Source organism: Chaetura pelagica, unplaced genomic scaffold, assembly GCF_000747805.2.
Source record: "Chaetura pelagica isolate M959 unplaced genomic scaffold, ChaPel_1.0 scaffold425, whole genome shotgun sequence".
Lineage (NCBI taxonomy): Eukaryota > Metazoa > Chordata > Aves > Apodiformes > Apodidae > Chaetura > Chaetura pelagica.
In genome coordinates, this window is record NW_009953205.1 from 183,617 (window position 1) to 204,503 (window position 20,887).

Here is a 20,887-nt window from a genome sequence, read left to right on the forward strand (position 1 = left end):
TAGGTTAAATATTTTTTTCTCAAGGGCAGCATTTTGTCAATTATACCCAAGCAGTCTCTGAAATGTGGCAGTTATTTTCCTCCTGAAAGACAAATCTGACTATGGCCACTGTTTGTAAATATGTAAAAAGCCTTTTGCTTTATTTAATTTTATTCATGTTACGAAAAGGTAGTACTGTCTCTCTCTTTTAAACATATTTTTCATCTTTGTCAGTATCAGTCATGAGTGTATTTGTTGTTTATATTTAGCATTTGTTCCTAATTTGGTCAATATTGGAATATAGTTCTTAGGTACTAGTGAAATTCTATAGTACATGTGGGTTTTATCCTTGGAAGGAAAAATTGGTGAGGAGAGAAGCATTTTTTCCTTGATTTTTTTTTTGTAAGCTTTTTGGTTTTTATATTTTGCAAAGATACTTAATTGTTATGATTTTAGAAAACCTGAATGTTTCAGGCAGATGAGCTCTGTGACTAACTTCATTTTTGCTCAGGTTTTTGGCTGGGCACATGCCCAGTAACCAGCTAGGAGTGATAATAAGTACGAGAATGAAATCACGACGAGTGTGATGTCACCGTGTGGTCAGGATGCTGCCACCCTTGTGCTGCTCTGATAAACTCTGTTACCTTGGTCTGGACAAAAGCCCCACTTGCGGTCATCATCGTAGCTGCTGGTAGAAGCACACCACAGTTTGCCATCATTGCGACCTGCACTCGTGCAGGATTCATATTTATTTCCAAGGAAGATGAAGGGGAATACACAAGGGGCTCCTTCTGAATTGCCACCAACTGTTGACATGGCTGTGGAAAATGACAGAAAAGCACAGTGAGAGGGAATTCCTTTTGTGAAATTAAGCTGATGATTCTTCTCCTAAACTAACACGTTACAACTAGAAAGCAAGAAGAAACCCTGCAGTCCTCTTAAAAATATAAGTAAGATTATTAGTAATATTTGAAAAGAAAATTGTATGACATGGGGCGAAAAAAAAGGAAAATGTCTAGGCATTGCCCTTGTAATGAGCTTGTGGTTGGTTTTGTGAAAATTAAGAGTGAGACCCAGATTCATGTTCACATGAAGCTCTGAGAAAGCAGCTGTTAACAGCATTTTTTTTTAAAAAGGACTGCATAGCAAGTATCTTCTTGTTGTCATTGTTATGGTCTTTCCTGGTAATATCTTAAAGTGTGTCTCAAATAGGTCAGAGGTAGGTTTAGTGTCAGAAAGGAGAAAGGGCTATGGAGTATCCAGCTGGTTGGTAGTGTGAGTTTGGATATATTGATTCCAGACATATTGGTGCTTTTGTTGAACTATCCTTTTGATTCTTCTCTTCATAACTACCTAGTGAGTTATCATGAATTGGATACTTTTTTTTTAACATCTGTGTAGTAAAATTGAAGGGTTACATGTGGTTGTCAGAAGTAACAGGAAGCCGAATACCAATGCATCAAATCCCTATTGCAAATGGTTAGGGTATTTTCAAAAGACTCCAAAACCAGACTGCGAGTAGGTTTGAATGTAGCTTCAGGGTGCCACAGGGTGATTGTAGCATCATCTTGGCTCTGTTCAAAGCCTGAGATTTTAGAACTGCTATAACTACCTTACACAGCCTCAATACATGTAGCTCTGGTTTGTATCCTAAAATTGAACACTTGCTATACAAGGCTTTAAATTAATTTCTGTTCTTTTATATAATAAAACTCAAGTTAAAAAGTATAAAAATTGTGAAGAAAGCAGTAATCTATTTTTCTGGCTAAACCATTTCACTTAGTGTCTTTTGAATTGCTGAAAAGATCTATTAACTCAAGCTTAACATACTAAACAGGATTTATTTTTTTTTCAAGTGAAACTAGTAAGTATATAAGCTTAAATAGTATTCCCGCTTTCTTCTGTCACAGGAGTCTTCTCTTCCAAGACCATTAAGAAATGGTAATCTACCTGTAATTATCCTGCAGTGGCAGACATTTAGTCCTGTGGTTCCATGACATTTGTATATCCCTGATAAACTTGGTGTGCTCTTGCATATGGTATATACCTCACTCCTCTTCTGGTAACTTCCTTGGCCACCTATGCTGAAACTGTACCTAACTCCTCAACTTTTGTATGCTCTGGTGAAGGTGTAAAAAAGGAGACTTGTGTTACTTAAAACAATGACAAACTAGATCGTGTTATGCAAACCAAATTCCTCGTACCAGTCTCTGGACAGAATCCATATTTCTTATCTCTGTCGTAGTCCTCAGTGGTTCCACACCATCGGTATCCATCTGACCTGCCTTCTGTTGTACACTGGTCATAGGATTGGCCTTGAAATGTAAAGGGAAATTTGCAGGGCTGCCCATCACCATTGCCACCCATCGTAAAAAGTGCTGTAGGAAAAATGAAAAATGTCAGTACACAATGCTCAGTATCAATGAAGAATCACAATGTGCCAATGGAAACCTGGGGCTTCTTGACAGATTAGACAGCCATTGTGCGGGGTGCTGTTCACATTTATAATCTCTATTTTACATCAACAATTAAATGCTTTGGCAAGATAGACGGGATGTTGCTGTCTCACAAGTGTATAGAAAGGAATGACTGATCTTTATAAATGAACTGGGAATGAAGAACATTCCACCAAGCTGCCTGAATGTGGTTTGAATTGTGTGAATCCTTTATAGCCTGTCTTATAACATAAAAGTAATATTTCTCCTTGAAAAAACATTTAGAAAGAGGATGCTGGGAAAGTCACTAATATTCCTTAGTGCTTTGCTGATTAAATTACCTCGCAACAAAAATGTTAGCTGGAATGGCCAAGTTAGTACAGAGCCATGGACAGGCCCAATCAGTTTTTCCTAAAGGTCATCTGTGTGCATTTTCAGTTTCTTCAAGATGCTGATATACAGTAGAGATAGTTAGATAATACCCTGTAGGCTTTTCCTCTAGGCTTTGTTTTTCTTTTCTGAGAATCTATGCAGCTGGGCTCAGACACTCAATAAATAAGCAAGAGAGGACAAAATTACTCCTCTGACAAAGCTGAACCCTGGAGGGTTCTCCTAACTTTTGTTGTGTTAGTGTTCCTGAATGTAGTGTATTGGTTTTCTAGGGATAGTTTATATACAAACAAGGGGCCCCATGACTCAACCCTGAGAAGATGGTGAAAGAATATGGAATAAACTGAGTTAAGAGTTCTGGGGTCTCATTTAGGATTTTAGTAAACTTTCTTGTAATATCTGAAAGAAGATAGATATTCTTATGCTGCTATTTTAAAAATTGGGTTATATGAAAATGCAGGTGGCTCAGAGCATCTGACATCTTGTGATTCTGCCTGTGTCTTCTCTTGGCTGCTGTGTCCATGGGAATCCTCAGTGGTTGGACACTGGTGAGTGCCATGTGCTGGTGAGAGGGAACCATGAAGGCTATAAACTGAGTTTGTAGCTCAGACCTTGTACTGAACAGAGACAAAAAAATCCTTCATGCAGCTATACACCAATTTCCTTTGAGATTAACAACATCACCTCAAGATGAAACAAGCCTGTTTGAATTCCATGTAAAGCATGCATGATTTGACCTTTATTCAGGTGCCCGAGAGGACACTTTTTTCTCCTCCTTCCAACAGTTGCAAGCTAAGCTAAAATCCAAATGTGTGTGTGTGAAGGCTTGGCAGGTTATTTCTAGCTTTGCTGTTGGAATTTCTGATGACCAAAAAGCCATTGTAGCCTCTGTGCCTTGTGTAGAATTTGAGGGATTTTGCCTTTGCTTAGTCAATGGGGAAGAGACAGTGTTTATGAGTGTGCTTCATGTTTTAGAGTAGTAATAAAAACCCAAGAGCTTTCTGGCTGAAGAGTGACTTTAGAACCCCAGGTTCTAATGATGGGGTGTTGTGACACAGATGATTCATTTTGTCTTTTCCACTTAAATCAGGGGCATGAACCAGTAAGTTGCTGAGGTAAGTTCCAGTTCCACTAAGGAGAGGATTTGGAGCTTGCTTTGCAGGCCTGGCTCATACACACGAGTTCACTGAACTTCTGATCTGCCCAAGCTGTCATCTGTATCCTATTGCATCCTGGACATTGAAGTAGCCACATAGAGGTGTGGCTAGACACAAGGTGCTCATGAAGATAACTAGAACACATGCTGTGCTTCCCCAAGTGAGCAAGCTGCAAATGTTTGTCTTGGATACTGCCTTAAGTTAGGAAATGTGCATTAACTAGGACTGTGACTATTGTGATTGGAGAGAGACTATTTTTTTTGTAAGGAAATTATAGAATTGGAAGGCAAAATTAAACTGAATTGTTTAGATGACTCATTTACCACATGAGCTACTTCAAGCTCTAGATCTGGCAAGCTCTGTATTTTAATAGTCTTTTTTTATTGGTTTAAATATGGCTAAGTTACAAAAACCTTATGGAAAGTCAGTCTCTTGCTGCTTTGCATGGAGCCTGAGTCACAGTCAAAAATTCCGTTTTTAATTTTGCTTGAGGTAACATCATGTGACAGTACAATAACAGTTTATTACGTTTTAAAATCCTCTAACTCCTCAGAAAGTTCTTTAATGTAAATGAAAGTTAGAGACTTGGTCAGTTTCCCCCAAAACAAAACAAAAGCTTTATTTACTTGTAAGTGGATTTTAGAGGGCCTGACTTGCGTTCTTCATCATGGTAAGCTCAGCAACTTAAAAATCAGTGAAGATATGCAAAAGTGAGAGCAGGTTAAGGCTGGACATTGCTAATCTGTGAGCTGCACTGCAGTGTTAGCTCTTCCCAGAATAATCAGCCAGTTCTGATGTAAGGAAATTTCAGGCTGGAAAGCTGCTAAAAACCTGGGGCAGATCCAAGGTGGAGGTAGCTGCAGCCACATGAGGTCTCTGCCTGGAAGAGCAGTGAAGCTGCATCCTATGAGAACTATGATGGGCATGAGGAAGGTACAGGCTGCGTACAGGTGTCAGTAACATTAGATTTCAGAGGACCAAAGAATCATGGACTTCCTGTAGTGTGAGTGGAGTTTGATAGAGAGAGAGATTAAAGATCCTTTCATCCCATATGGCAAAGGAGAGGTTCAGCACACCTGTTTAAGAGATTTGGGTAGTAGGTGCTTTCTGCTTTGACAAATAATAGTTGAAGCCGTCTACAAAATTAAGGTGCAGATCTGGGATGAACTTTGGAAAAGCCTGGTGCAATATCATAGCTTTAAAAATGTTGCCAAATTGAAAAAGCTTCAGTGAACTAAATGGGGGAGAAGCAAGCACTGACAACCAGGAATGTCGCCCCCAGCTCACACTCTATCATGTAAATCCTTCCCTAGCTGAATTGATTAGCCAGGTTTTAGCAAATGATGTCTTGGAATAATGAGTGAACAATGCTGTTCTGAATTTAATAAGAAACATCTGTGCATAACTGTTCAAGGATCTTGCAAAACAATTACATCAGAAACAAAAGGCTGAAACCCTTCTGTTCCATTTCAGAAACCCTGACACAAGCGTTTCCAGGATCATCAGCTTCCAGATCTAACTCTCCCTGAGAGTGCTTCACTGCTTACATTTTTTTTGTCTTGTATGACTTTGGGATTTTACAAAGGTATCAGTCAGGGTATGTGGCTCTTGTTTTCTCCAGCTACCTGTAATCCAGGCTTTGTCTCAACTATATCTGAACATTTGGGGTATTTTAAAGAAGTAAGACCAATTTTGCTCTTTTCCAGCTAGAAGGATTAACCTGAGGGAGAGGAGATGTGGGGGAAGGTGGAGAGTAAAGGAGATGGCAAAGTTTTAGGAAAGAATGATTGTGAGCATGTGTGCATGTGCTAGGCTAAAGAAGCAAGTTCTGAAAGTCATGTAACTAATGACAACTTTTATTGACTGAAGTCTGTTAAAAGTTAACACTTCAGCTTGTTCATCCCCTATAGTCATATAAAAGCTGTCACCATGGTAGATCCCAGCTCGGTAACAGGCAATTAGGGTTTTGGTAATAAAATAATATTTTTTTATCACATTAGGGCAAGAAGACTGGTATGTTCTACAAGAGATTATCTTTGCAAACCGCTAGCACCCTGATGCAGAAAACATGTAATCTTGGATTGCAAACTGTATGGTCTTGCAAATGAACTTGAGAAATCCCCCAAATTTGTCAAGTAGGAATCCATTTAGTGCTTGGCTACAAGAGAATACCAGAGAAGTTTTGAAGACAGGGTATCTGAACTTCATTTGCATCTGCTTATCTAGGGTCTTTCAAAAAATTACTTAACGGACACATCCATATTAATGCACATACCTGTGTTATTTACACAGGTTTTTTAGGCTTGATAGGACACATTGGGATATGCTTGTGCACTTGTAGCAAAACCCTGAACATGTCCTTGTTTTGTTAGCTTTTCATCATAAGCATCAATAATTTCCTTTCAGCAATCTGCATTGTCTTTCCTTCTACTGACTGTGCGTAGCCCTAGCATTATAAGTAAGATTTGTTCCAAGCAGGATTAGCATGCATCCAACAAAAGCTCCATTATTTTGTTCTCTTTCATAACTCTCATATTATTTGTTATGACACAGCAGTAGCAGGCAGGAATTTTAGTGACCCTGTGGGTCCATTGCTCCAGACATAAGGTAACAAGAGTGATGAAACACTCCCCACTGCCAAAAGCTTACAGCAATCTGTTCTGTACAAAGGGAAATAAGTGAATGTGGGGAACTGCAGTACTGGGAATGTCCATGAATATAGGTGCCAGCACTGGAGCTTGCAAACAGGAGGTGGAACAAGCAGCTAAAAGCCCCTTGCCATCTTTACTCTCCTCACTGCACAATTAGCAGCAGTAGGCTACAGGCAATTATACATAATTGCTTCTCTAAAGCTTTCCTGCTGTGATATACAGGAGATCAAATAAACACTCATATTATAATAAATTGTCTGAAATCTTATATCCTGTAGACTCATCAAAATTTCCAAGCATATAAATACAAGTTCCTGATGTTTAACAGGAAACATTGTCATAATTTAATTTGAAATATGATAATAATATTATGTATATTTTTTAAAAGTTATGGCTACATGAAAGGATTATACACATTGTTTAATTTGTAAATGAATGTTTCCAAATATGAAATAAATTGCTTGTGACACACAGGAGCCTATTCACATTCCAAAGAGTTAGAAATTAAGTATGATCTTAGCTTTCCTAGACCCTCTGACAGGTTTGTACAGATACTGATACAGAGTTATGATTTCTCAAATATTGTAATTTCTGTATGTGAAGGGAGCTGTTGGAACTCCTTCATGAGTAAGAGTCTGAAGACCTGTGTTAAAATTAAAAACCTAAATTCTAAAAATGTGAGTGGTCTCCTCACTAGCAATTTGCAATGTACCAACATACAAATAACTTGGTACTGGTATAGATACAATTTAGTAATTTTTATTTTGACAAGTAGTATGAAGTCATTTAAAGGGTAATTTGTGACAGTAATTGTGCCATGTTCCACTAAAAGGTCTGCCAGGCTCAGAGGACCTGGGTCACTAGTTGGTAAAATTGGTATGCAAAGTTATGGTGGTTTGGCTTAGTGGGTTTCATCCTGAAGTGCTAGTTTTTTGTCAGTTACTGCTTTTAAAGGAGATGCAATTGTACATTTGAGTGGAATGACCTGCAATATAGGGAGAGATTTCTGTCATTTAATGTGTTCCATCTCCAAATGTGGCTCTATCCTAACTCTAAAAGTTGGTTGACTTTCTTGGATCATGAAACTGAACCTGCAGTGTCTCTGATATATACATGGGGCCACCATTGCTTCTGACACATCTTCAATATATCCTTGTTTTTAGAGATATGCCTCTGCCTGGGTCATCATAAGTTACAAACTCTCCTACACTAAGGGAAGCATTTAGGGAGTTTTGTCTGCTTAGGTACTGAGGAGATATTAAAGAGCAGTAAATTTAAATCTGCCAGAAAGGAAGTGGAAAAAGTACAAGGAGAAGTAGATGGACTAACTAGTCAAGGAACAGTTTACTAGGAAAAAAAACCCCAGTAGAAACAAAAATGATCTGCTTACATTCATGGGGACAAAAGCCGTATTTGCCATCCGCATCAAAGTCTTTGGTTGTGGAACACCAGAGGAATCCATCGTTGCGTCCTGCATCTGTGCAGCTGTTGTATTCCTTGCCATTGAACCAGAAGGGAAATTTGCAGTATTCACCATCTGCATTTCCATATTTCACTCTAACCACTATAAAGAGAACAAATGCAGTGGTGAAATAATCCACCAAGTGATATATAAAAAAATTAGCTTCTGGACATCCTCTTTTCCTGGAGGACATTGGTATAGAAATGCAGTTTGAGTTTCCACTTTGAAATTCAATATGCTGCTGGTCTCTCTACTGGCAAAATGATCATTGCTGAAATAATAACTGGTAATTTTGAATGAATTACATGGATATTACTCATGGTGAAGTGTTAGAATGAACAGCCCTTAGAATCAGCCCAGAAAAAAAATATATGTTGTTACTATGGCAATGCAGACTTATAAACATGCAGTTAATCCATTTAATAATTTAGTTTTTCTTTGGTAATAGTCTAAAGTGTTCAGTATGGTTTGAGAGGCTCCAAGCAGGAGTTGAGCATGAGCTGAACATGCTTTGTGCCTCAAACCACTTTGGTATTTCCACTTTGACTTAAATGAGCTCTGCTGTAGCACTGGGATGATAGGGTGGTAATGCAGGCACACCCAGATCCTTCTTTTTATTTCAGTTTGTCACATATGGTCCTGAGACTACAGTGCTGCTGCTGCAATGTATGTTGATGTCTAGATAATTCACTTATCCATAGCTTTTCTTTTAATGGCAGTAACTAACTGGATGTTTGTGCAGTATGGAAAACAGTTTCCCCCAGTTCATTGTTAATCTAAGGTAGGGATCTGCTCCACTTACTACTTGTGCTGGTCAGTGCTTCTGATGAAGTGAAAACCAAGCCCAGCAGTAGGAAGGTGACTATTTTGGTATTAAAGGTCAAGTGTTTTTTCTATAGGAGCTGAGAAAACTAGAATTTTAAATGAAAGGCAAACATGATTTACAATTCCTATTCTGTTTTCCAAAATATTTTCATTAGAAGAATTATCATTAGAAATATGATTTTGGCAAAGTTCAAGCAGAGAAACAAAAAATGATGTTCCAAGCTTCTAATACTTGTTTTTGGTTTTTTGTTTGTTATATTATGGACACTATCTGGACTTCAGTTGCTTTGTTCTAAGGGGTATGGCAAACTGCCTGTTAAAGATTCTTGGAGATACGTTCTTAATCCACTGTTTAGTATCAATTTTGTTTCAGTCACCAGGATGAGGGATTTATATTCCATCAGCTTTTGACAGATACTGTGAGTGTATAAATCTTCTGTTTTTAACAACTGGATCCATAGCTTATGTCATCTTAAAAGGGTATGTCAGCAGAAATGCACTGGCCAGTCTGCCTCTTCCAAATAAACATAAAGCTGATGTAGGCTGGGTACCTGAGAAGTGAAGCGTTTGATGTCATAGCTGTGGCTTTATACTTTCCCACAATTCATGAAGGTTGTGCAGCATCAGGCCCTTTATTAATTCAGTTTTTCAAGGGGCAACAGTAGAGGAACAGAAATGGAAATCCTAGGTAGCATTTATTTAGGGACAGCATTGAAACATAGCAGCCAGCAGGCTGTATGCTCTGAAACATTAAAAACTCTGGTACCTTGTCCTTCTCCAAGAGTCCACAGTTCATCATCATCAAAATGGGAGTCTCCTCCAATTCCTGGCCCTGGTGCAAAGGCATGAGCCAGGAGACCATCTTTGCCATCGAATGGGTAGCCATCTCCGTGCTCTGTGGGAGAAAGCATGCAAAACCAGCAGTTACCAGTGACCTCAGCTCTGTCAGAGTCTACACATGAATGATGATTATCACAGGTACTTTCCCATCCAAGACAACAGCAGAACATGCCAGTGAGTGAATTTATTGGTATGGGTTGTGCTGGCAAGGCTGAACCAGGAGAAGCCAGTTCTTGCAAAGAACGTTGTCAATACTGCAGTTGTTATGGCATGTTATTTTATGTCTCCTAAGTATTGTGGAAATGAATCAAAGACAGTGAAATATTATACATGAGCTGTATGACTACATACATGCTGCTATTTCTCAATAGAGCTGTAAAATAAATATTGTAGATTAGAGGCATTTTTCAGATAATTCATTAGTCTCCAACTTGGAGATTGGAAAGTAAAGGCAGATTTCTTTTTGAAGGCTACTCTTTTCTGGTTCACCTCAGACTGCTGTGCTCACTTCTTTGTGCAGGACTCTAAGCAGAAAAGCAAATCAGCTGAGTGTGTCAGTAGTGAGCCTCTGGAAAGTTAGCTCCTACTCAGTTCTCAGAGTCCTGTGAATGAGTCTATTCCTTCTCCACATGAACCCCTCAGACTCAAGCAGCTCACAGGGCAACAGCAGGTTAAGTATCTCTCCTGTTATTACACTGTAGGCTTTTCTTGGAAGTACACCACATGTGGGCAAGACAGGCTGGCAAGGGCATAACCCTGGTATTCATAACTTTCCCACCACATTGACTTGTGCATCAAAACTGGCTGCCAGCATCTCCAGTTGCATCATTTCAGGCCTTTTGGTCTGATGTCTTCCATTTAACAGAAGCCTTAAATACACAGGCTTGATTCTCTACTGCCTTACACTGATTTCATGCTGGTGTCATTCTCCTGTTGTTCATTCATTTTAGTAATGTGTCATTTGTCATGAAGATTTTTACATGTATTAGATGTTTTACTCCCATTTAGTTCCAAGTATATTTTTAGCTTAAGAGAAAGCTTAAAAATGAAAAAAAAACCTTGTGGATGTCCCAATTCCTGTGAATCTGACATGCAGTAAAGTCATAAGAATGAATTGATGGAAGTTCTTCACCCACTGTTTCTGAGCAGACTATAACCAGCAAGTACTAAAACCAGCAGAAACACTTGTGCTTTTGTGAGACTGCCTGGATGAGGATCTGAAGTTTTGAGTTCTGTACAGAATCTCTGAATCTTTTGAGGTCAACTCATTGGTAGCTAAAGCAAAGAAAATGAGCTTCAAATGGAAGCTTTTATGAAGAGCTCAGTTATTCTTTGAAGTGTTCTCTTCACTTCCAAAGTCTACCTCCCAAGTGACTGGCTGCACTAGTATCTTCATTAGTATTAAAAATTCTGTGACTGACTGTAAGAAGTTTAAATGCCCCAGGTTTACACTGAAAAGCTCCAAACATTTTTTTCGTGGGAAACCAAAATTAATTGAGAAGGCATGTATAATGAAAATTAATCAAGTCACCTATCATCAGGTGGACTCAAACTGTAATTTATCTTGGGATCCATATTTTTAAATTCCTCCAGACCAAAGAATGCATTGAAAGCCTACATTCTGCTATATTAATGAACAGACACCAGCTATGCAGTCAAAAGTGACAGTCACAAATCCATTTTTAAGCTCTGATGTGTTAGGACCTCCACCACTATCACTGGGAAACTGGGTGCAGAGATGTAAATAAGCAGTATGATGGCATTCTCTTCTCTGGCAGAAAGCCAGCTCATAGTCTAAGCTCTGAACCAATATTTCCTAGTTCTATTTAGGACTTGTAAATTTAAAAATAAAATGTTGCCTGTAGCGATTCTCTTTTGGAAAGATAAATATAGTATAAGGATATTGTATAAATACTTTTCTCTCTCTTTCTCTCTCATATAAGAATGAAAAAAAAAAAAAATCTTACTGAAAGTAGATCTTAGCCTGTACAAGCCAAGTGCAAACTAGGACCGGGTTTGCCAGAAAGGCTCACGGGTACTAATTATTGAGAGTAGATCATTCCAATACTAAGATTTAATGAAAGGAACAAAACCATATGTAAAAGTAGAAAAATATACCCCATCGGCCAAAATTAATCATAATGTCTGCTTCTCCATCGTGTATTCGGTTAAATCTCAGTGGTGTGACATCACTCCAGACTTGAAAGGCTCGAGCAAAGGCATCATCTACTGTCTCTGGATCCAGATCTGGGGTATAGCCTATAATCCTGAGAGGTAAAAGGAAGAGTTAAAGTACACAGAAACCCCTTCCCCGTGTTTGTTTTTTTAGCGATCAACATGCTGAGTAGACTCAGTCGTTAAGCTGGCTAAGAGGTAACAGTGCTTCATGTGAGATCTAGACACTTTGATCCAGAAAATGTATTTAGAAGATGTGTTTAGATGTGGTGCTTGGTGTTTGTTTTCCTTGGGAACTGACATAGCAGCATGAGGAAAACTACATAGCCTGAGGCTGCAAAGCCTGCGTGGCAGTGGGCCTTGTGCACAGTTTTCACGGATTTGCTGAGCTGCTGGCAGGACAGCACTTTGTGTTCTTCTGCTCTGTTAGATTTGAGTTTTAAATTTTTGTAGACAACCTAGTTTGCAAGTAATGCCATCACTTTAGACATGAACATGCAAGTACATCTTTATATAAGATTTATTTGCCTGAAAAGGCGCTCAATATTATTCTGAAAGTTTCAAGTATGGGTTGTTTTGCTCTTTAATTACAAAAAAACCCAACAGGTCTTATCCCTCAGCTTTGTAGTTAGCCATACATTGTTTCATCCCAATTGAATATTAGTCCTTTACTACTGTGTTGAATATGTTGGCAGTGGAATACATGAGGAAATAGGAGAGAAAAGCATGTAAGGTAGAGCCATAGGCCTGACATGAGAAAGGGACAAACTCTGTCTTTCTTCTTATTAATGTATTTTAGTTGGATGACTTTGTGCTTTGTATTATAGCCAGGTATCCTCTGTGTAAAGGTAAGTTCCCAGTTCTTTGCTGCTGAAGCTGTGCATAGGGAGGGAAACTGCTAGTCACAGCATAAGGGATGCTTGCAGTCATAACTTGTGAGGAAGCAGAAGACCAAATCAAGCAGCGAAGACAAAAATGCTGCTTGATTTCATTGGTGCTAAATGTTTGTTTCTGGACTGTGCACTGTAAGTACTGTGGTCCCTGCTGAGCAGAGAGGCTGGTGAGATACTCCTGCTCCAGTTCCCTGAGGATGCTTGCAGCAGAGCAAAGAACAAACCCAAAATCTCTTTAGTCTCAACCAGAACTGTAAAGTTGAGCTTTAAATTATCAGTAATGAAATGTTACAATTTGACATTTCTGAGGTGTTTGCTAAAGCCTCAATTATACAAAAAGAAATTCTAATTTCAGAAAACCTGTCTGGACCTCTAAGCAGCTACTCCACTTCTAAGTCTCTTGGTTAATTAGTTCTTCAAAGGTTATGTAGGAGCAAAACCCAGCATCACCAGCCAGTACCTGTATGTTATATGATTCTTTTCCCATTTTGGCTTTCTTGGAAAGAAGTTGTAATTGGCTACGTCTGGGTTACCACAGCGGGGTTTCTTCATTGTCTCAATGGTATTTTGATCCAAATCTCCTGTTTCAGGAAGCCCAAAAAATTTCTGCATTTTCTTCAAAGTATCTTTCAGGACAAATAAGTTGCAATTGTCTTTTGGGCACCCATAGTATTTATTCAGATATTGCTTGAAACAAACAAAAAAAACCACAGAACAAAGACTTTAAAATTCATAAAAGAAACAGTTAATCATTACAAATAAATACTGTAATTCTGTGTTAGCTTCCCATCTGTAATTTGCACGGTTTCTTTTCAAAATTACTATTATTAGTAACTGAGAGACCAGCAGAATCTTCTTAATTGACACGAACCATCCTTGATCACACAACATTGCTAATTAAGCAATCATTTCCACTATTAGCTCTCACCATTACTTAATGAATTGCTTGATTAGTAAGTAGAGCATGGAGCTTTAATGTACAACTACAAAGTAAAACAGGGTTTATCTTTTCTGGTTTCTTTATGATGTATAAATCTGCTTAGTTTTAGATTTTGTGGTTTTTTTGTTTTTTTTTTCTGGGAAGACTCTATGGATTATTGAGAAACTTGTCAAAGTATCAAAGCAACCACACAAATGAGACCATGTTAACTGAAAAGAAAAAAACCCCATTGTCTATTCAAACCACATAGAGCCATTTGAATTATATGTATGTTTGCTTTTGAGTCAACCATTGCAAATAGCTGAGGAAGCTGGTCTTTGGGAACATCTCAGTTGCCTGGGCACTGTGGTCAGTCAGTATCTGTAGACTAAAGTCTCCATCAAACTCTCCAGCAGGTTCTGGCTGACTGATCTTTCTGATACAACCATGGTGGCAGATCACAAAATTACCTTTCCTTAGAAGACAGTGGTCATAAAGGATCAAAAAGGCATCACAAATCTCTTATTTTCCTCTCTTGTCTAAAATACCTACCTGTCTCCTCCACTTTCCATTGGGATCACAATGACCTAATTAGCCGGTGTAATGCAGTTAAGAAAAAAGTCTGTTGCTTGCTGCTGCCTGTAATCCCAAAGTCTTGGTCTGTTCCCTGACAGTTGTTCCAGCTTAACAGCCATGTCTTTCAGATGTGTGTTGAGAACTTACATATTTATGTTAAGCTAAACTGTAGATAAAACAGCTGTGGTCATGATTATCCATACATGGTCCCCACCTTCTATGCTATACACAAGGGAGATACACAAAGTATTTAGTCTTATTTTCTTTAAGTTAATCATTGACTGGCAGAATAACTGTGACCTTTTTGGGGTAGGGATCAGTCCTGAGAGAATGGCTGGCAGTCTCTAGCATGTGATGAAACCTGCCATAGAAAACAGTAATTGCAATAAAAAAGTATGACAAGAAGCAAATGAGAGAACCTTCAGCAGCTGTATAAAATCCCTCATCAACTCTGTTCCTAACTGAAGACTGACAAACATGAACATGGCCACACAACAGACTTCTGGCTCCACCAGTGGGTTTGGATTCAGCTTTTGGACCTAGATTGAATTTGAGAAAACCTGTATCTCAGGCTGCTGCCTTAGCTTGGAGTATTGTACAGAGAGACTCAGTCACGCTGTTTTGGTTATATACAGCTTTAGATTGTTGAATTTATATAGTCTTTGAGGAATAGATGAATGGAGTGTGATGAAGATATTAGTTTGGATACTTCTCTACTGATGATAACCTATCATTATCTAATTATTTTCATTCACATGTTCTAAACAGCTTTACCAAGCTATCCGGAATTGTAGATTTATCCATTAAAGTGACTCAATGGTTCTCTTGCACAGAGATTTCAGGAACTCCACACTCAAGTTTGAGTTTGCAATATTTTATGTCTAGCCCTGTCAAAAGGCAGGTGTTTCCAAACTGATGTGTAGGCCAGGAAGGCTACAAGTTACTGATCTTTCTGATAAAATGGTCTGTAGCAGAGGAAGAAGCATCCTTCAGATATTGTATCCAAATATTAACTGCAGATCCAAGATGGGAGAACAGCCTAAAACAGATAAAGGGATATTTGCAAAAAAATATATCAGAAATATCTGGGGCAATGATTTCTAACTGAGGATTGCTAGGAAGTATTCCTGAGGGAAACCTTACCTTATGTATCTAGTTAATTGACTGAAGTTTACCCAGGAGACCAGGGAAAAGACCACTACATCAGCAAAATATAGCAAAGGATATTTTGAGTTTAGGTGGTCAAGCCTGGATTTCACCATCCCTCCTCATTAAGTGCAGGCATTCCTCATCTTCCCAGCATAGGAAATGGGTCAGAGCTTACTCAGAGAAAGGATTTAATCAAGATGTTATACCATTTCCTTTCAGAAAGTCCTCCATCCACCTTCTGACTAAGCACAGGCTCTGCTTAGGTTTTGTGATTTTTATAACTTCCAAGATGGTATTTCTCCAGTGGAGACTGTGGCACTGGCAGATAATGGACGTGGAATGGCTTTGCTACCACTGAGCTTCTGTCTAGTCATAGTTAATGAAGAATGAAGCCTGGTAGAAATTATGTGACATTCATTAAGGACATAATCAGGCCAGCTTGGAGGATCTGTTCTTATCCCCGTTTTCATTTCAATGTAGTTTGATGTATTTTCTTATGCTTCTCTTTGCACCTCCCAGTGAGGTACCATGGTATTATATTGACTATACAGAAGAAATTAAGTTCACTGAAGAAACAGAATGCTGCTCTTACCACTTCAGATTTGGGAGTAAGACATACAACTGAAAATATAAAATGAGGCATGGTAAATAATTTTATTTCCTAGGGTTCTGAATAGAAAATTATCTGTTCTTAGTTTTTCCTAAAATGGAGATTTTACTGAAGATGAGAAATGACCATAACCAGCTGTTCTATGAGAAGAATATGTAGTGTCTATATAAACCACATTTTGGCCTAGGCTGCAGAGTTCAGTTTCCCCAGAGTCAGCAGGGAGCTGTGGTGATTTGGAATTTTGATCCAGCCCATTAATGAAACATGGTCCAGCTGCAACATAGCAATTTGTGTTCTGATGCTGAGTGTTGGGGCTGTTCTGATGGAGAGGGTGAGGGGAAGGCAGCCAGTTAGCATTGCCCAAGAATACTGCGAGAGAGACTCAGAGGAACTGCAGTGTTAAACCAGCTTGTAATTTTCCTCTGAGTACACATAATAAATAGGTTGTTAGAAAGAAGCAGAGATGAGGGGAGATACGGGTTGCTGTTGTTGAATAAAAGCCTGACTGTGTCTAAGAAAATAGATTATTTAAGAGTGGTTAAATTACTGTTGGACACGTGGGGCCCCACTCTCCTCTCTCTCATGCACTGCTCCCCCACCCCCTGGCTCCCGGCTGAATTTGTTTTGTTAAAGGCTGAGGAGTGCCCTTTTTGGGTCAGTTTGTCTTTTTTCCTAAACTTTCCACCACAGATCCCATCTGGAAATTCTCTCTCTACCCTCCCCCAGACCTTCTTTAACCTGGCAAGTTTTCCCAAGATGTATAGTAACTCCTAAAGAAAAGTGACCAACTTTCAAACCCCTGTGTCCTAAAATAAGAATAATTTATCTCAATCTTCCTTAAAATGGACTTACTGTTGAAGAAGAGAAATGTCTGTAATTTACATGCTAAAACAAGGATAATCCATCTCAATCTCCTCTTAAATAGACTTCCCCATAATGTCATTTTTATGAAGGTCCACAGGGCTAAAATAAGGTTAGAATAAAATGCTGTACAGTTCTAGCTATAATGTGCTCATGTCATAGAAATCCAAACTTTTTTTTTTGTTTCAGATTGAATTTGGAAAAAAACCCAAAATTCTTTAAACCTCTGGTGAGATTTTTTTTCTTTTCAAAGTTAAAATTAGTCACAATGGCTCCTGAAACTGGAGCCAGCTTTCAGTTGTAATTGTCCCTTAAAGCTGTATTTATGCAAAGCATGGTAAACAATCTGGAGAACAAACTTCTGAAAGCTGCAATACATGCATTGAGTGAGTCTCGACAGCCCTCACTTCTGCTTGATTTCAGGAAAAAAATTAGATGTCTCTTATTTGCCTTTCTCCCCTCTTACCATTACAGTCTTTTGATTAAAGTCACAGTGATTTAATGACATTATTTTGTATGTTCAGACTTAAGGGAAAAACAAAAAAACTTTCTCTGCTGACTTTAAAAATTTTAAGAGAGGAAACATTACTTGGCTCTGGTTTTAACTTTTGAAAGCTGATACCTTTGCTAGCTCGCTAGCACTTCCAGAGACTCTAGGGAGAGAATGTTACAGTCATTCTTCAGCCTCGGCTGAAACAAGAAAGAAACATCTGCTTATGAAACAACAATATAAATCTGAAGCAAAGATGAAACCAACACTTACCACTGCTAGTTCTTTGTCTGTTTTGGGACTGCTGTCTCCAGGAAACTTAATGATTGGTGATGGTGCAGCTAAAGTTTTGCTAAAAAGATATACTTGGATTAATAGTACTTTAAAAACGAAGCCACAGACAATGTGAGTCTTCATTCTGACAAAAGTTGTGCTCTCCTCTTTGGAAAAAGCTTTTCCTCGACTGCTTCTCTGCTACTTTAGCTGCACAGTGCACCAGTTGCTTGTCTGCACATCTTAACTCTCTGCAGAGTTTTCTCTTTTGCTTGCTCTAGCAATTCCTTTGTATGTTTAAAACATCCAGATGCGCAGTCTCAAGCTACCACAAGAGGAAGTCTGAAAACTAGTGGAAACATGAGAAAAGGGCAGTTACCAGATGTGATTGCTGTGATTTTAAGGTAGCAACAGGCAGATACTTACTACTGCTGAAAGAGGCCACATTTTCTCCTCATTTGCATATATGAAAGTGTTTAATTATGCCAGAGAGCAGAAAAAAGCAAAATCTGAAGGTGAAGTTTCTCAAATATATTTTGAATTAACAAACAAACAAAACAAATCCTAAACATTATTTTCCTGGCTAAGCATTTTTACTACTTTTTAGCCTATATTTTGCCCCAGACATAATAATCTGCCTTAGACATGTGTGGTTACACTCCTACACAGTGCCTTACAGTGAACATTTTGATTAGGGATTTTGAGGCAGACTCTGCATGAGCCGATGCAGCCAAGTGAGGCTTCTTGTCCGTCTCCTGCTCACTACACAAACCCTAGGTCTGTGGACACAGAGCTCACTTGGTGTGAGCGTTCCTCCCTCCCTCCCTGGTCTGTGCAGAATGTGCAGACCTCTCAATAAGATTCTTGTGGCTTGTTTGGGTTTGGAACCAGCTGGAGGCTTTGCCGCCAACAGGCATGGTGTGCCACCTGAATCTGTGGGGTGAGGGATAATCAGGCATATTCAGCAATAGAAATTATCCTCAATAATTGACGTAAGGGGAATTGTACAAAAATCAAGGTTTGTTTATGCTGGGGGTTTGGTGTGCTGGTGGAGCTGCCTTAGTCTGAAATGTTGGTGTAAATATGGCCATTGTTGTGGACAGACTTTTATTGTGTCATTCATCATATTGCCAGTTTTGAGATGTTACTACAAGCAGATTGTTATTTTGGTTTTTTTTTTTAGCTGAATATCCCTAATCTAGAGCCTTGGCTCATGACATTTTAAGATGGGAGGCTGGCAATTCTCCATGAATGCAAACTGTGTTCTGGCCAGCCAGGTGTCACAGAACAGTTTCTATTATACATGAGTCCAGCCATCACAGTTCCACTTAGCTGTGTGTCAGCATGAAGGTTGTCACAGCTTTCCAGTGAGTGTTCAACGAAAGTTTTCCAGCTATGACTCCTGTTACCAAGTAAGGCTGTTAATGAACAGGAAATACTTTGCTGGCATTTGGTATTTACTTGTAATATTTTGATATTTGTGTGTAAATAGTTAATATTGATGGTTCTTTGATTTTGGCTAATATAAAGCTATTTTGCTAACTTCTCATCGTCCATGAACTAAATAGTCTTATCTAATGACAAAGATTTCAAAGGGGTTCAGAGAGAAAGCATTAGCAGGAGCTTTTGCTGCTCACACGGTTTGACTGAGAACCCAACACATCAGCTGTGTGTGCAGCACTTCACACTCGAGAGAGAGGAGTGACGGGAACCTCAGATATGAATGGAGCTTTCTTTATAAGCAAGCAGCTTTGTATTTATGCCCTCTCACCCTTTCATGTATGATTCCAATAGCACTTGGGTCACAGTTAACAACTTTCCCCTAATGGCTTGGCTTTGAAATTACATCTTCTTTTTTAGCTTTTCCCCATCATCAGAATAACCAGTCTTTTCTAAGAGTTGCCTTAATAAAAGGCAGTTGTGAAATTATGATCAAGTTTTTCCACAGCCCTGCACTTGGTTGTGGGGAATGACGCTGCTGCTTTGTTTGTGATGACAGCTTGTATTTGTGTACAGCCACGTGAAACTGTAAGAGAACAAAGGCAAAGATGTGCCAAGTTACTCTTCGCTTCTCTTCTATTAAGCAAGTAAAAATGTGTTTTGTAGTAATGTTCTGCAGTTATCTCAGTGCTCTGCATTAGGTCAAGGGCTGCTGTAAATCTAAAAGCATAAGAACCACGTCATGTTCATAAGAATTTTACTGTAATTTATGATGGCTTAGTAGCTTTCATTTAGAAGGGCACTTCAGTGAAGCCATTTAAAGCTAGATGTGTCCTGGTGCATTCCCATTGCACCCTTAAGCCTCACTGACATCTAATGGAAGCTCAATCCTCAGTGTGTCCTAAGGAACATTGAATCAGAAATGGAAGAGCAAACTTTTGAATGGGCTGTGAGATCTATGCAGTTTTAAAATCTTGCATTATTTTGTTTCTTATCCTTGTTGACAGTGAGAATAGGAGGAAGTTACCTTCTAAACACATTTCCACAAAACCAATCTCTGAAGTAACTGAAACCATACAGAGCTACAGGGAAGCCTTGTTCCTCTTCTTTGATTGCAGTTTTGCTGGTAAATGCCTTTGCTGGTAGTACTTCAGCTAGTGAGCAGTTAAGCAAGTTATGTTCAATACAGAAACATAATACATACCAAAAAATTTGATTTATGGGTGCTGGGTCAGAGTTTCTGACTGTCTAGTGAAAAGTTAGAAAATAAGGAAAGAAGCAACACAAAGATAAAAATCCCCAGGCATGAGATGGGAACATTAGGCCATCTACCAATTTTATGGAAGAGCTGAAAGAGTAACCTTGATCTCTTTTTCTCTTGCCTTGATACTCACTCTACAAGGTTAATTTGTCTATGTACATAGTTGGTACCTCTTTTTTAGCTACAGAAAATGAGCATGGCTATAACTACAACTACAGCCTTTATGTACTTGGAAAAAAAAATGTTCATTGCAATGCTGCCTATAACTTGCCTATTAGTTAAGATACTTATTTGATATATATGTTAATTTATCTCTTCTCAGTAATGAAAAGCTCCTCTCTATTACTGTGTTGGTTTTTTTTCATGTTAGAACCACTCCATACTGAAAGTTTTAAATGATCTACTTTATGAGTAAGATGCCAGGTTTGACTTATAAATGCCTACTTTCATGCATTAATAGGAGCTGCATGGCAGAAACCACACAGTTTGAGATGGAAAATG

General features: G+C 38.7%; 1 protein-coding gene across 1 annotated transcript in view; it reads right to left on the reverse strand.

The window, feature by feature from the left end:
* The window catches only part of MMP2 (matrix metallopeptidase 2 (gelatinase A, 72kDa gelatinase, 72kDa type IV collagenase)), a 32,491-nt gene extending 14,495 nt beyond the window's left edge, over positions 1–17,996 (reverse strand). The window contains exons 1-7 of the mRNA XM_009997438.1: positions 17,686–17,996; positions 13,268–13,494; positions 11,858–12,006; positions 9,666–9,794; positions 8,003–8,176; positions 2,184–2,357; positions 624–797 (exon numbers count right to left, since the gene is read on the reverse strand). Coding sequence (XP_009995740.1) covers positions 624–797; positions 2,184–2,357; positions 8,003–8,176; positions 9,666–9,794; positions 11,858–12,006; positions 13,268–13,494; positions 17,686–17,829 — 1,171 coding nt within the window. The 5' untranslated portion in view covers positions 17,830–17,996. The remainder of the gene's footprint in view (positions 1–623; positions 798–2,183; positions 2,358–8,002; positions 8,177–9,665; positions 9,795–11,857; positions 12,007–13,267; positions 13,495–17,685) is intronic.
* Positions 17,997–20,887: the final 2,891 nt, after the last annotated feature.